The sequence below is a fragment of the Natator depressus genome, chromosome 20, assembly GCF_965152275.1.
Source record: "Natator depressus isolate rNatDep1 chromosome 20, rNatDep2.hap1, whole genome shotgun sequence".
Classification (NCBI taxonomy): Eukaryota; Metazoa; Chordata; order Testudines; family Cheloniidae; genus Natator; species Natator depressus.
The window spans coordinates 3535514-3551003 of NC_134253.1; the positions used below are offsets into that span (position 1 = coordinate 3535514).

A 15490-nucleotide genomic window follows, 5' to 3' on the forward strand; every position below is an offset into this window, starting at 1 on the left:
TCGGCCTGGGACACTGCAAACGGCCCGGCCAGCGGAGGATAAACAGGGAGATCATTTGCCCCACACCCGCACTGGAGGAGAAAGGGTCTGGGGGACGGGGGGGGGCCGCACAGTGGGACTGGGGACAGGGGGGGAGGGTGGCGAATTTACCCAGCTTGGCTCATGGCCCGGACCAGCCCAGCGGGAGTCGGCAGCACCAAGAACCGGCTTGTCTGGAGGGGGGAAGACCCGGGGGCGGGGGGGGTCAGATCCAGGCGGGTTTGGGGAGCGAGGACCCGCTCTCGCGTTTCCGCTCCCGGGCAGCGGGTCAGCTCAGCTGCTGGCATTGAGCCAGGCAGGGTCAGGCCCTGGGCCCCCCCCCCAACCTATGCTCGGCCAGCTCATGGTGGCCGGGGGTCGCGGAAACCTCCAGGCCTGTTGGGGGAAGCGGGGCCCTGCTGGGCGGACATGCTCACCCTGCGGACAGAGACGGGTGCCAGAGGGTCCGTCGTGGGGGCACCTCTGCCCTCGGGCTTGGGGATTCCATTGTAGGCCAAGCCATGTGTCCTAGCCCCTGCACAGCTAACACCAGATGAGAGATTCCCTTCTAGGGTGTGAGGTTCAATCCGGCGCATGACGAGGGCTCGGGGGGAACATGGAGGCCAGGCTGGGGAGGTCTTGCTGTGGCGGTGTGGAGGGGAGACACCTGCCCGCCCGCCACCCTGGAACAGCTGCCCAGGACACGTCCCACGGGCAGATTCGCCCGTCAGCAGAAATGGCTGGTAATTGACCCGTGCCGGGGGGGCACCGGGGCCGGAGCACACACCTCACTGTGCCACCGCCTGGCCCGGCCCCAAAGCAAACCCCGCTCTGCGCGATGTCAAAACAACCCCCCCCCCGCCCCACAGCCCGAGCAGGCCTGGGAGCGGGCTGGCCAGGAGCTCGGCCATTATCGGCTTCCAAGTCATAACAAACGCCCAGAACACCCACCTCGACGGACGGCCCCGGGCTGGCTGGGAAAGCAGGAACGCGGGGCCAGGCGCGGGACCCGGAGCCTGCAGCCCCCGGCACGGCCTGGCTCGTTGCGCTGCGCCCCTCCAGACATCTCCCTCGCCCGCCTGGGGCCTGGGCCAAGGGCCGGCCCTGTGCCCCTGGTTTTATCTCACTCCTCGCGCTTCCCTTTCCCAGGCTGGGGCAGAGAGGGGGGCAAGTTCTTACAGACGTCCTGTAAAGCCCGCGGGGGCGAGGAGCCGGGGTTGGGGGGCGGGCAGAGCAGCTGGCACAGATTCCTGCCAGCGGCTCGGCACTGTCAGCCTGCTGGGTCCTGGGGGAAGTGGCCACAGTGCAGCTTTCCCTCCTCGGGCATCTTGGGCCTGGCACCATGGGGAGCCCACCTGGACCGCACCAGGCCTGGCACCGTGGGGAGCCCACCTGGACCACACCAGGCCTGGCACCGTGGGGAGCCCATCTGGGCCGCGCCAGGCCCAGCACCATGGCCACGTGCTGGGGGAGCTGATCCGGACTGTGCCGGGCTGTACATGAGCTGATGGAGGGTTAGCAGAGGTGGGAGATGGGGAGGGGGTGCAGGAGACTGTGGGTATGGCCGCCGAGCTGGCCTCCACCTTGGAGCGCTCCCCCGTCCCTGCAAGCCCCCCCCCCCCCGTTTTCATGCACCCGAGCAGAGCAGGGGGCACGTGAAGCAGACTCAGAAACCTTCAGCACAAGGCTGACATGCCCCGCGGGTGGGTGGGCACCTTTGTCAGTGCGTGTCCCTGTCCGTGCCTCTGGTCATGGGCATTTACTTGTCCAATGGCTCCATGGGCAGGCATGTGTCTCTGCATTTGCACACGTTTCCGTGTGTGCGTGTCCCTGCTTGTGCGTACGTGAGTGTGTCTAGGGGTTACTCTGGGCATGTGTGTCCGTGGGTGTTTATGCATGTGTGGATCTGTGTCTTGGCTTGGCCTGTGCTGATTGCAGGACACCCTGCGGGGGCAGCGGGCAGGAGGGGAGCTCAGCCCGGCAGAGGGGCCGGGTGTGGGGCTGCGCGGGGCTCTGGCATTGCTGGAAGGGGCGCGGGGGCTGCCATGACACTGGCATTGTGACAGAGGGATGGGCCCTGTAAGAGACTAGTGGGGCCGGGGGGGTGACGTTTCCCACACCTCCTCCTGCCCGAGCCCTGAGGCTGGGGGCATGGCTGGGATGGGGAACCTGGCTGAGCCATGGGGTGACTGAGCCAGGGAGGGGGGACTGGGATGTGTCCCCCCAAAACCCTTCCCCATCCCCCCCACGGTGCCTGCCTCAGCCGGCGTGCCCAGCGCCCGTGGCCCCGCTGACCAGGCCTGTCAGTCTGGGGGGGTGGGGGCTCTGGGGTTGGCCCGGCTCACAGCCTGGCCCCATCCAGGATCAGTGGGCAGGCCTGGCACTGAGCCAGAAGGGGGTCCTGCCCTCGGGGGAAACCCCGGCCCTGGAGCATCTGGGAACAGCCGAGGGGCTGGGGCACTTGCCTCTGGGCAAATGGAGGGAGGAGAGAGCCAGGGGTTTAACCCCGGGGGCGGGGGGGGGCAGATCCCAGTCCCCGCTCTCCCCAGCCAAGTCACCTTGATGGAGATGGGGCGGGGAGGAGAGGACGGTCCCCGCCACCTGGTCCTGGTCCTGCCGGGCTCTGGTCATCCAGGGAGGAACTGCTGGGTCGAAGGGTCCCCCGCCCCCACGTCGGCGCCTGGTCCCGGGGCTGGTTTGGTCCCCCCAAAGAGCCTGTGATGGAGGAGGGTACTGGGTTGGGGTGCAGACGAGGGGTGAGGAGAGACCCCTCCCACTCTGGGTGAGGGGCCACAGGCAGGTGGGCACCAGCAAGTATCAGCTGGGGGTGGGCTGGGCACCTCTCTGCTGGGGCCAGAGGCCGTGGGGATGGGCAGCCCAGTGTCCAGAAAGGGCCTGGGCTTTGCAGCCAGGGCTCCCTCTGCTGGAGACGTGGGGCGTTGCGGGTACAGCTTGTGGCTGCCCCCGGGCCTGGGATTCGGAGCAGGGGCTGGCCCTGGTCCTGGGGGCTGGGCAGGGGTGGGCCGCACGGGGCATCCCAGGGACCCTGCTTAGCTGTCAGGGTACCACGCCCGCCCTCCTCTCCCCCAGGCCTGGCCCCGCGGGGGGTCGGAGGCTCCCCCCGCCTGCCCGGAGCGGATGTGCCCCTGAACGCACCCGGGGCCCGACGGACCATGTTCAACGCCAGGAACCCTCCCGGGAGCGGCTACATGGAGCATTGTTACCTGCGCCCCCTGCACGCGCCCGGCCCCAGCCTGGCAGACGGTGAGTCCCGGCCACGCGGCCCCTGCAGCCCGGAGCATCGGCACGGGGGTCTGCGGGGACCAGCCGCAGCCCTCGCCCCCTCTGCACCCCTTTACCGATCCCGCCATCCGTCCATCTGTCCCCGGCCCCTTCCACCCGTCCCACCCTCCGTCCGTCCATCCCCTGCCCCCTCTGTGCCCCTTTACCGGTCCCACCCTCTGTCCATCCATCCCCCACCCACCCCCACCTGTCCCGTCCTCCATCCATCCGTCCCTCAACCGCTCTGCGCCTCTTTTGGTGTCCCGCCTTCTGTCCGTCTGTCCCCCGTCCCCTCTGTGCCCGACCTCCATCTGTCATCCCCTGCCCCGCACCCCTTCCACCTGTCCCACCCTCCGTCCGTCCATCCCCCGCCCTGCCCCCGGCACCAAGCCCTGGGAGGTGGGGGCAGGGGCTGCCCAGGACTAACGACCCCCCTCTTCTCTCCCCTGCTTCTTTCCAGGGCTGAGCGACTTCCCCATGTGCCACCAGGCCAACCTGATGGGCAGTCACCATGGGTACGGGCTGGCACCGGGCAGCGAGCATGCTGGGAATGCCGATGGTAGGTCGGTGCCCGGGGGGATCTGGCTGACCGTGGGCGGGGGCGACGGGGAGGGGTTGCCAGCAGACGCCCCAGCCCCCTCTGTGCTCATGCCAGTGGCGCCCCCTGTGGGCGACGGGCGACGGGGCCGGAGGGGGCGTTGGGGCCCAGAGGGCACACGCCCACTCAGCCCCGGTTCTCCGTCTCTGCCCGGCCCAGGGTCCCGGTTCTCCACACCCCGCGGCGCGGCCAAGCTGACCAAGAAGCGGGCGCTGTCCATCTCGCCGCTGTCCGATGCCAGCATCGACCTGCAGACCGTCATCCGCACCTCGCCCAACTCCCTGGTGGCCTTCATCAACTCGCGCTGCGCCTCGGCCAGCGGCTCCTACGGACACCTCTCCGTTGGCACCATCAGGTGGGCGCCGGGCGGGCGGGACCCAGAGCTGGCCTGGCCTGAGCCGAGAGGTGGAAAAGGCACTTCGTCAGCCCATCCAGTCCAACTCCCAGAGGCTGGAGCAGCCTGGTTCTCTCCCTGGCTCTGGGGAGGGGGAGTGGGGGCTAGTGGTTAGAGCGGGGGGGGCTGGGAGCCAGGACTCCTGGGTTCCATCCCCGGCTCTGTCATTGACCCATCGTGTGACCTTTGCCAAGTCCCTTTGCCACTCTGTGCCTCAGTTTCCCTACGTGTCAGACAGGTGCAGCGATCCTGATTGACATCATGGAGGGGCAAGGGGGGGGCAGGTTAGTGACTAAGTCTCTGCCAAGTGCGGGGCAGGGGGCCGGGGCAGGCCGAGCTCCTCTGCCTTGATGTACACATGGCAGGAGGCCCGAGGCCAGGTGCGATGGGCCCCTCCCCACAGGCTGGGGGGGGGACACCTCCGGGGGGCTCACACTCACGCTCCTTCTGACTTTCAGCCCTTCCCTTGGCTTCCAAAGCCCCATGGCTCACCCGAAGGGGCAAGGGGCAGCGTTCGGCCCCCCCCATGCCACCCTGTGGCTCCCATGAACACCTCCCCGGCCGGCCGGGGTTCCTGCACCATCCCCCGCCCCGCGGGACACCGAAGCATTGTCAGGTAAGGGGCCCCCGCCTGGGAGGAGCACCAGGCCCCCTCCCCGCCCGCCAGCCCCAGCGAAGAGGGTTGGGGGGAGCTGCCAGGCTAGAGCCCTGGCAGCCCCTCCTGGCAGGAGCGGCAGCGCCAAGCCCTGGGGGGTGGGGGAAGCTGCAGCACTGCCCGGTGGAGGGGCAGGGCTGCATTGCCCCCCAAGACCCCCCACACACACTGCCCGAGCTCATCACATTTCTCTCCCCTTCCCAACCGCAGATGAAGTCGGAGCCCAGCCTGGGTGACGCCCTGGGCACCAAGGGCCTGGAGGAGAGATCGGAGGGCGACGTCTCCAGCCCAGCCTCCACGGGGACACAGGTAACGGGCAGGGTCCGACTGCCCCCCGCCCCACAGCCAGGCCCGGAGTCCGGTCCCCCAGAGTCGGCCGCGGCAGCCGCCCCCAGGCTCATTGCTCACGTCACCCGCGGGCACCCGGGGCTGCCGCCAGGACCCTGCCCCAAGCTCCCACTGCCCCGCTGGGCCCAGATGCCCCAACCCGGCCACGTCGCCCGTCACCCACAGGGGGCTCTGCTGGTATGGGCGGGGGGGGCTGCCCGCCAGCGACCCCCCTCCTCAGGGCCCAGCCTCGCGGCACATGGGGGTTCGGCTAGCGGGTGCGCGGGCTCCAGGGTGCTGACCCAGCGGTGCCCTCCCTGCCCTAGGACCCGCTGCTGGGGATGCTGGAGCCCCGGGAGGAGTTGGAGAAGGAGGATGGGAAGCAGGAGGCGGAGGCCGTGTACGAGACGAACTGCCACTGGGAGGGGTGCAGCAAAGAGTTCGACACCCAGGAGCAGCTGGTGCACGTGAGTCGTCCTCGGGGGGGAGGGGGGAGCTTCCCAGCCCGTGACGGGATCAACCCCGACCCGCAGCCCCTGCCGGCCCAGCCCTGGGCGCCCCCCACCCCACACCTCCCCCGGTGCCCCTCACTCCCGACCCACAGCCCCCAGCTAGCTCCACCCTGGGCTCCCCCCTTTCCCAGCTCCGCCGGTGCCCCTCATTCCCCACCCACAGACCCTGGCGGCCCGGCCCTGGGCTCCCCCCACCCCACAGCTCCCCCGGTGCCCCTCACTCCCGACCCACAGCCCCCAGCTAGCTCCACCCTGGGCTCCCCCCTTTCCAGCTCTGCCGGTGCCCCTCATTCCCCACCCACAGACCCTGCCAGCCCGGCCCTGGGCTCCCCCTACCCCACAGCTCCCCTGGTGCCCCTCACTCCTGACCCACAGCCCCCAGCTAGCTCCACCCTGGGCTCCCCCCTTTCCCAGCTCCGCCGGTGCCCCTCATTCCCCACCCACAGACCCTGCCGGCCCAGCCCAGGGCTCCCCCCACCCCACAGCTCCCCCGGTGCCCCTCACTCCCGACCCACAGCCCCCAGCTAGCTCCACCCTGGGCTCCCCCCTTTCCCAGCTCCGCCGGTGCCCCTCATTCCCCACCCACAGACCCTGGCGGCCCGGCCCTGGGCTCCCCCCACCCCACAGCTCCCCCGGTGCCCCTCACTCCCGACCCGCAGCCCCCAGCTAGCTCCACCCTGGGCTCTCCCCTTTCCCAGCTCCGCCGGTGCCCCTCACTCCCAACCCCCACCTATCAGCACCATGCCCTGAGCCAGCCCCGGAAGCCACCTCTGCAGAGGCCTGGGGGCCCCCGGCTGGCAGCCCCCCGCTGACCCCCCCGCCCCCCCCCGCAGCACATTAACAACGAGCACATCCACGGGGAGAAGAAGGAGTTCGTCTGTCACTGGCGGGAGTGCTCGCGGGAGCAGCGGCCCTTCAAGGCGCAGTACATGCTGGTGGTCCACATGCGGCGGCATACGGGCGAGAAGCCTCACAAGTGCACGGTGAGTGTGAGCCGGGCACAGGCCCCACACGCCGGCCGGGCGGGGACGACCCCACGGCCTCGCGCCCCCGTGCCAGCCAGCCCCCTGCCCGGGGGGCCGGGTGGGAGCCGGCGCCCCCTGGAGGCACCGTGTGCCATTCCCCTTCCCCCTGTGCTCTGGAGGGGGCTTCTGGCGGGTCGGGCACGGGCCTGTCTCCCGCGCCGGGAAGGGGCTCTGGGGGCAGAGCATGGCGGGGGGGTCTGTGACGGGGCTCTGGGTGCGGGGGGGGGGGTGAAGGTTCTTTGCTCAGGGGTGTCGGGGGGGGTCGGCATGTATGTCCTGGGGGGGCTCTGGGCGCCCCGCGGGGCGGCAGGGGGTGGGCGTCTCTCTCACGGCTCTCCGCGCAGTTCGAGGGCTGTCACAAGGCCTACTCGCGCCTGGAGAACCTCAAGACCCACCTGCGGTCGCACACGGGCGAGAAGCCGTACGTCTGCGAGCACGAGGGCTGCAACAAGGCCTTCTCCAACGCCTCGGACCGCGCCAAGCACCAGAACCGCACCCACTCCAACGAGGTACGCCCCCCACCCGACATGGCACGGCCCGCTCCCCCCTCCCCAACGAGGTACGCCCCCCACCCGACATGGCACGGCCCGCTCCCCCCTCCCCAACGAGGTACGCCCCCCACCCGACATGGCACGGCCCGCTCCCCCCTCCCCAACGAGGTACGCCCCCCACCCGACATGGCACGGCCCGCTCCCCCCTCCCCAACGAGGTACGGCCCCCACCCGACATGGCACGGCCCGCTCCCCCCTCCCCAACGAGGTACGCCCCCCACCCGACATGGCACAGCCTGCTCCCCCCTCCCCAACGAGGTACGCCCCCCCACCCCACATAGTACGGCCCGCTCCCCCCTCTCCAACGAGGTACGCCCCCCACCCGACATGGCACGGCCCGCTCCCCCCTCCCCAACGAGGTACGCCCCCCACCCGACATGGCACGGCCTGCTCCCCCCTCCCCAATGAGGTACGCCCCCCCACCCGACAGGGTACGGCCCGCTCCCCCCACTCCAACGAGGTACGCCCCCCCACCCGACATGGTACGGCCCGCTCCCCCCACTCCAACGAGGTACGCCCCCCACCCGACATGGCACGGCCAGCTCCCCCCACTCCAACGAGGTACGCCCCCCACCCGACATGGCACGGCCCGCTCCCCCCTCCCCAACGAGGTACGCCCCCCCACCCCACATGGTACGGCCCGCTCCCCCCTCTCCAACGAGGTACGCCCCCCACCCGACATGGCACAAGGGCACAGGGCCAACGGCTGGCGGTTTATTATTATTGCGTTGGCATGCAGGGGCACTTTGGAGCCCCGTCGTGGCCCAGGGCCCCGTGGGGCTTGGCACCCCCCAGACCCAGAGCAAAGACCCGTCCTTGTCCGAGGAGCTCACACTCTGGAGCAAGACCCTCCAGCTGTTCTGGGATTTGCCCCCTCGTGCCAGCCTCACACTTCAGGGGGATTGTCCCCTGGCTGCCGCCGCCCACCCCTTCCTCGGGGCGCACGGCCCCTGGCACAGTCAGGAACCTGGGGTAGCTGGATCCCGGGTCTGGCAATTCCTCTGTTCCCGATAGGGCACGTTCCATGCCCCCCAGTACGGCCCCCTCCCCCATGTCGGTGCCTGGCCCCCCCTGGGGCTGGCACCCCCAGTTTTGGAATCAGGCGGGTAGGTCCCTGTGGTCCTTCCCCAGCAGGCAGCTCGCCATGCCCGGAGGTGCCCGTGGGGCTGAGTCTCCCGGGCTGGGTTAACCCCCCCCATCTTGCCCCCCCACGCAGAAGCCGTACGTCTGCAAGATCCCCGGCTGCACCAAGCGCTACACGGACCCCAGCTCCCTGCGCAAGCACGTCAAGACGGTGCACGGCCCCGATGCCCACGTCACCAAGAAGCACCGGGGTGACACGGTGCTGAGTCGGGCCCTGGCTGCCCCAGGGGGCCCCGCCGACATGAAGCAGGAGAAGGAGGGGGGCTGCCCCGGTGAGGGCAGGAAGGACGAGGGGAAGCTGATGGTGCCCGAGGCCACCTTGGTATGGAGCAGAGTGGGTCGGGGGGGGCAAACTGGGCACAGCGGGCTCCGGGCTGCCCCGCTACAGGACGAGGCAGACTGCCGTGCCATGGGGGGGGGTGGAGTCTGGGCTGTGGGGGGAGGGGATTCCTCACTGCCTGAGCTGGGGGGGTTTGGCGTGCGGTCAGTGGGGTGCCCCGGAGGCTGTGGCTAAGGAGAGGCTGGCGGCCCCCCCGCCCCATTCCCTGTCTCCCCAGAAGCCCCAGCCCAGTCCCGGCGGGCAGTCATCCTGCAGCAGCGAGCGCTCGCCCCTGGGCAGTGCCAACAACAACGACAGTGGGGTGGAGATGAACGCCAACCCGGGCGGCAGCTTCGAGGACCTGTCCACGCTGGAGGACCCCCCGCCGGGGGAGCCCATGGGCGCCTCGGGGCTCTCGGCTCTGCGCCGCCTGGAGAACCTCCGCATCGACAAGTTCAAGCAGCTGAGGAAACCCCCGCCCGGCAAGGGCCTGAAGCTGCCGGCCATCCCTGGCACCGGTGAGCCCTGGGCCGGGCGGGGCTGGGCCAGCGAGGGCTGGGACGGGAACCCACCCTGGGCAGGACGGGGGTGCCGGGAGCGGAGCAGGGGGCTCAACGGGGGGGCGCTCTCCCCTGGCAGTCCGCATTGACCACATTGCCCCAGTGTGGCACTAGGGGGCGCTGTGCTGCAGGGAGCAGGGCACGGGTCTCTGCAGGGGGCGCTCTCCCCTGTCAGGCAGGGTTGGTCCCCGTGCCCTAGCATGGCACTAGGGGGCGCTGTGCTCCCAAAGGTCCCGTCTTACAGCTGAGACATAAACCGGAGCCGTGTCACGTTCCCGAGAGCTGCGGCACGAAGCTCAGGGTCCCGGCCAAATTCAGAGCCCAGTATTTCTGCTCTGCTCCCCAAACCTCCATGTCCCCTCCCCTGCCATTGCAATGGGACACATTCTCTGCCCCCGGCCCCAGAGGCAGCTGCATCTCAGGCCTGGATGAGGGACCTTGGTATAAACAGCTGCCGTGCCCCACCCCAGAGGTGGCTGCATAGCACTGGGTGGACAGGCTCAGGGAGGTTCCAGTGAGTGGGGACTGGGGCTTGTGCCTCCGGCAGGGCACAGGACTGGGGCAGGTGGTTCCAGCCTCCCAGAGGGCCGCAAGGGATCTCTGAGCTAGGACCAGCTCCGGGCACAGGGGCTCAGGCCCCCCACGGCCCTGGGGATAACTGGAATAGGGGGTAGCCAGCCCCAGTGGGAGGGTAAAGGACCCTGCAGCCAGCTCGACGCCAGCTCAGTTACAGAACAAGAGGTTAGATCCGGAACTCCCTCCCCAGCCCCAGCCACCTGCTCCCCCCACAGCCACCCCCCAGCCACCTGCACCCCTCCAGCCACCCCAAGCCACCTGCACCCCCCAGCTGCCTGCACCCCCCCAGCCACCCCCAGCCACCTGCACCCCCCAGCCACCTGCAGCCACCTGCACCCCCCAGCTACTCCCAACCACCTGCACCCCCCCCAGCCACCTGCATCCCCCCAGCTACCCCTACCACCTGCTCCCCCAGCCACCTGCACCCCCCCAGCTACTCCCAACCACCTGCACCCCCAGCCACCTGTACCCCCCGGCTACCCCCAGCCACCTGCACCCCCCCAGCCACCTGCATCCCCCCAGCTACCCCTACCACCTGCTCCCCCCAACCACCTGCACCCCCCCAGCCACCCCCATGCACCTGACCTCCTGTCCACCAACCTCAACCTGCGGTCTTGGCTTTTGGCCCAAACCCCCCGTCCTTCCCCACAGCCTCAGGCGAGCTGGGCCTGCACCCTGGGAGCCAGGCCCATTCCCGTCCCTGCAGTAACCCCCCACCCTTTGCAGGCCCCCCCGGGGAGATGCCCAGCCTGTGCGGCCCACCCCCCGCGGTCTCCCACCGCCGCGTCCTGGAGCTCTCCGCCAGCGACCTGGCCCCCGCACCCCCGCTGAGCGAGCGCCGGGCCAGCACCACCAGCTCCGTCAGCTCGGCCTACACCGTCAGCCGCCGGTCCTCGCTGGCCTCGCCCTACCCGCGGGCCCCCGAGGGGCCGGGGGGGCTCCCCAGCAGCCTGGGCCTGGCCGACGCCTACGACCCCCTCTCCCCCGACGCCTCCCGGCGCTCCAGCGAGGCCAGCCACGGCGGGGGGCTGCCGGGCCTGACGCCGGCCCAGCAGTACTACCTCAAAGCCAAGTACGCCGCGGCCACGGGCGGCCCCCCGCCCACCCCGTTGCCCAGCACGGAGCGGGCGGCCCTGAGGGGCAGGACGGGGTTCCCCGGGGACTACCCGGGCCCAGCCGTGCCGTCCTTCCTGGCCAATGGCTCCCTGCGGAGGCACAGCGCCAACGAGTCCCCCGGCTACAGCCTCCACCCGCACCTGGCGCCCGGGCACAGCACCCGGCGGGCCAGTGACCCCGCCCGGACGGCGGCCGAGCTGCACGCCGCGCCCAAGGTGCAGCTCTTGAAGGGCGTGGGGAACGTGAGCGCATCAGCCGTGGGCGGGGTCGGCCTGCAGCCCCTCGGGGGCACGGATGCCAGCCTGCAGCGTCACCTCTTCTCCCCTCGCCCGCCCAGCATCAGCGAGAACGTCTTCCTGGAGAGCGTGGCCATGGAGGGGCCCGGGGAGACCAGCCTGCTGGAGATGGAGCAGTACCTGGGCTACCCGGAGCAGGGCTTCCAGTGCCAGGGGCCGGGCATGGAGCTGCAGGGGGAGGGCGCCTATATCGGTGCCCACAGGACCATGGGGGGCATGCAGCTGAACCCAGCTGCCCACGGGGAGCTGGAGGGGGGCCTGGGGCAGCCCGATTACTCCCTCCCCCAGTGCCAGGTGAACCAGCACTTCCAGGGCATGCGCCCGCCCGATGCCAACATCCCAGTGCCCTGGGACGAGGCCACCCGGGGGAGCCTGGAGATGAACCCCATGGTGCCCAGCCCGGTGGCCAGCCGGCATTGCCACCACCAGTACCCGGCTCCCGGTGCCTGCGAGCCGCAGCCCAAGCACATGGGCATGTGCCCCCCGGGCGGGTTCGCTGGTGGGCAGCAGTTCGGCGAGCTCAGCCAGCTGCAGATCAAGGCCGAGCAGCATCTGCCGGCACCGGCGCTGACCCCCTGCCAGAACGGGACGCACCCGGCTGCCATGCAGCAGTCGCCGGCAGCTCCCTTCGGCCAGCCCAGGGCCCTGCCGGCTGCCCCTGGCAGCGGGTACCACGCCGAGCCCCAGCAGGGCTCCTGCTTTGCCATGACCCCCCCGGCCCGGCGGCCCCAGCCCCCCATGCTGCAGGTCAAGGAGCTGATGGTGCGGAATTACGTGCAGTCGCAGCAGGCGCTGATGTGGGGGGAGCAGCCACAGCCCCCCCCAAAGGCCGGGGAGCCCGTGATGGGGCTGGGCGGGGGGTCCAGGCTCAGCCAACCCCTGCGGCACCCCCCGGCGCCCCAGCCGTACCTCAGCCCCAAGTATGCTGGCTACCCAGCCAAGCCAGGGCACCCGCTGGGCCCGCCTGAGAACCAGGTCCCGGCCAGCCAGTGCTTCAACCCCGAGCTGGTGCCCCACCCGCCCGGCGGGCCCAAGACCCCCAGCAGACAGAATAGCCTGGTCTACATGGGCAGCCCAGGCCAGCCCAGCCCCTCCGGTGAGCCCCCCGAGGCCAGTCCCCGCAGGCTGCTGCGGCTGCCCCCGCTGCACGCCCCGCCCGAGGGCCCCGCTGACGCGGCCCTGCTGTTCTACCCGGGGCATGGCCCCGTGCAGCCGGGGAAGGGCGCCCAGGGGCACCAGCCGGCCAGCTGCGGGGGCCAGGATCCCGGCAGGCCGTACGCCCCCGGCCTGGAGGGCCTCAAGCCCGACTCCTTCCCCTATCTGGCGCCGGAGGGGCAGGTCTCCAACAGCCTGGACTCGCTGGACCTGGAGAACACGCACCTGGACTTCACGGCCATCCTGGACGACCCGGAGCCCCCAGCCCTGAGCCCCACCCGGCTGCCCCCGCCTGGGCCCCCCAACATGGCCATCGGGGACATGAGCTCCATGCTGAGCTCCCTGGCTGGGGAAAGCCACTTCCTCAACACCCTGTCCTAAGGCGCCCCCCCCCCCGCGCCCTCCCCGGGCACCCACCCCCAGCGGGCAGGAGACACCCGCCTCGACAGGCTTCCCGGCACCCTAATACAGGACCCCCCATGCACGGGAGAACGGGCGCCCCGACTGGCCGGTGTCCCACTGTGGGTATGGGATGCTCCTAGCTATTAGGCAGCCACCCATCTGTCCGTCCTTCCATCAGTCCATCCGTCCTTCCAGCTATCCACCCACCCATCTGTCCATCCCTACCTCCATCCTTTCACCCATCCCTCCCTCCAGGGACTCCTCTGGTCTTTGTCCCAATGGAACGAGCCTCTGCCCCTCTCTGCACCCGCAGGGCAGACCCCTCCCAAGAACCTGCCCCCCTGAACCCCCTCCCCTCTGCCCCGTGCTGGATGGTGCACCTCACCCAGCGCTAGGCGGCTGGTGACCTTGCACCCGCCGGGCGATGGGGCTGTGGAAGGGAGGGGCCTAGGCCATCAGGGGATTTGAATATGTTCCCCAAACTGCTCTTGCCTCCAAACCGCCCTCCATCAGACAGAGCAGCCCCCCCCCCCCCAAATACCCTCCCCAGGCCCTTAGGGCTCTGTCCTGGGAGATGCCCTCCACCCCCATCCTACTCCACTCTGGGGGCCTCGAGTCTTTCCAGGGCAGAAGGGAGAGGGAGTGCCCATTATAAGCAGCTGTGCGTCCCACCCCAGAGGCAGCTGCATGATCACCAGGCTGTGGGGCAGGGGATCCTCACGGGCAGGGCCAAGTGGCTGCAGCCAATCCCAGCTCAACCAGACCAGGAATCTGTAGCCCATTCAACGCCCTGGGATGGGGCTCGGCCCTGTCTCCCTCCTGCCCTCTGCTGTCCCGAGGCCAGGAAGGCAGTGACAGGCCATGGGGGGACCAGCCCCACACCACACTGCAAGTGCCCTGTGCCCTCCGTCCCTGCAGCGATGCCAGCATCCCGTACCAGGCTCCCCCCCATGCCAGTGCCCTTCTCCCATCAGATGCTGCATGCATATCCCTTCCAGAGACCCCCCACCCCATCCTATCGCCCCTTCTCTGGGCCAGGGTCTGCTGCAATTTACGCCCCCCCCAATTCTGCCTCTCTCCCCCCCCCCCGAGTGGCACCGTGGGGGAGGGCCTCTCTGCAAAGTCTTAACTTAAAACTGAAAAACCAAAGAAAAATAATTTAAAAAAAACCAAACTCACCTAAAAAACCATCGTCTCGTTCTCCGTGTTTGGTCTGAGCGACAGGCAGGCACTCCCAGCTCCCGGGCCCGCCGGGGCAGGAGATTTTATAGACAGGCTGGCGCGGGGAACGGCCAATGCCCCGACTCCTGGTGCCAGGCACGGGCTCAGTGCTGGGCCATGGCTCGGTCGCACCTCTGTACATAGTGTATGTAAGTGTCCATGGGGTTTTGTACCTGTAAAGCACCGTTCTTGTCTTTTTGCTAGCAACAAACAATTCCAATACGAACTCATAATAATTAAACAAAAATTCCTCAGGGAAGTGAAAATCTTGTTGATTTCTGTTCCCGGAGCAGCTAGAAGCCAAAGGATCGGAGCACCATTGTACCAGGCGCTGCCCAGACCCCAACCGAGATCAGGGCCCCATTGTGCCAGGCGCTGCCCAGACCCCGACCGAGATCAGGGCCCCATTGTGCCAGGCACTGCCCAGACCCTGACCAAGATCAGGGCCCTGTTGTGCCAGGCACTGCCCAGATCCCGACCGAGATCAGGGCCCCGTTGTGCCAGGCGCTGCCCAAACCCTGACCAAGATCAGGGCCCTGTTGTGCTGGGCGCTGCCCAGACTCAACCTGAGATCAGGGCCCTGTTGTGCCAGGCACTGCCCAGACCCCAACCGAGATCAGGGCCCCATGTTTCTGTCTGTGGCTGTGGGACCTGCCACTCTGCCCTCCCCCCCATCCCTTACTGCTAACTGGAGAGGATGGCGCGGCTGGGTCCTGGCCCAGCAGGGGGGCTGGCAATATGGCAGCATTAGCATCTCTCACGAGCGTATTGGAGTCATGTTTTCCTTAAATCCCCAGCTCCCAGAGTCCAGAGATCAGGGGAGGATCCAGGCTTTCGTTTTCAAACCCCACATTTCTAGCGGAGAAAACCTGGGCCCCCCAAAGGCGCTGGCGCCAGACTGTGACTTGCCAGTGCCCAGACTTTATTTGTTCTGAAAAAAAAACTCGGGATTTTTAGGCCTTCCAGAGGACAGCTGTGTAATAGAGCCCCAGAGCTTTTTCCATCAGTACCTGTGTCGGGCAGGGCCCTGCACTCCGGCATCGGGCGATGGGTCTCAGACTGCAGCATCCTGGCCGGCCCATCGGCATCGGCATCTCTCGCCCTCCGACACTGTTCTTCTTGTCCAGAGCCCCGACGGCTTTCCCGAGGCACAGCCGCCGAGGATCAGGCCCACCCGCGCCGCCGGTCGCTTTGAATAACGAACCTGCAGACACCGACTCCAGCTTTTGCCTCCCCACCGAACGCCGACCTCGGGTATTGGGCCTAAAGCCGCCCAACGTCATCTGCAGTGCCGGTGTTGGCAGTCGCCCTGGCCGTTGCCTGCGGACCATGCCTGAGGC

The 15490-nt window shown here is 69.1% G+C and overlaps 1 protein-coding gene across 1 annotated transcript in view; it reads left to right on the plus strand.

Annotated features, from left to right (window-relative positions):
* GLI1 (GLI family zinc finger 1) overlaps positions 1 to 12908 on the plus strand; it is a 34900-nt gene extending 21992 nt beyond the window's left edge. Inside the window, 12 exon segments of the mRNA XM_074934937.1 lie at positions 3109 to 3282; positions 3761 to 3859; positions 4058 to 4253; positions 4751 to 4811; positions 4813 to 4908; positions 5158 to 5256; positions 5601 to 5741; positions 6620 to 6769; positions 7156 to 7320; positions 8579 to 8827; positions 9063 to 9342; positions 10687 to 12908. Coding sequence (XP_074791038.1) covers positions 3192 to 3282; positions 3761 to 3859; positions 4058 to 4253; positions 4751 to 4811; positions 4813 to 4908; positions 5158 to 5256; positions 5601 to 5741; positions 6620 to 6769; positions 7156 to 7320; positions 8579 to 8827; positions 9063 to 9342; positions 10687 to 12908 — 3849 coding nt within the window. The 5' untranslated portion in view covers positions 3109 to 3191.
* The last annotated feature ends 2582 nt before the right edge of the window (positions 12909 to 15490 follow it).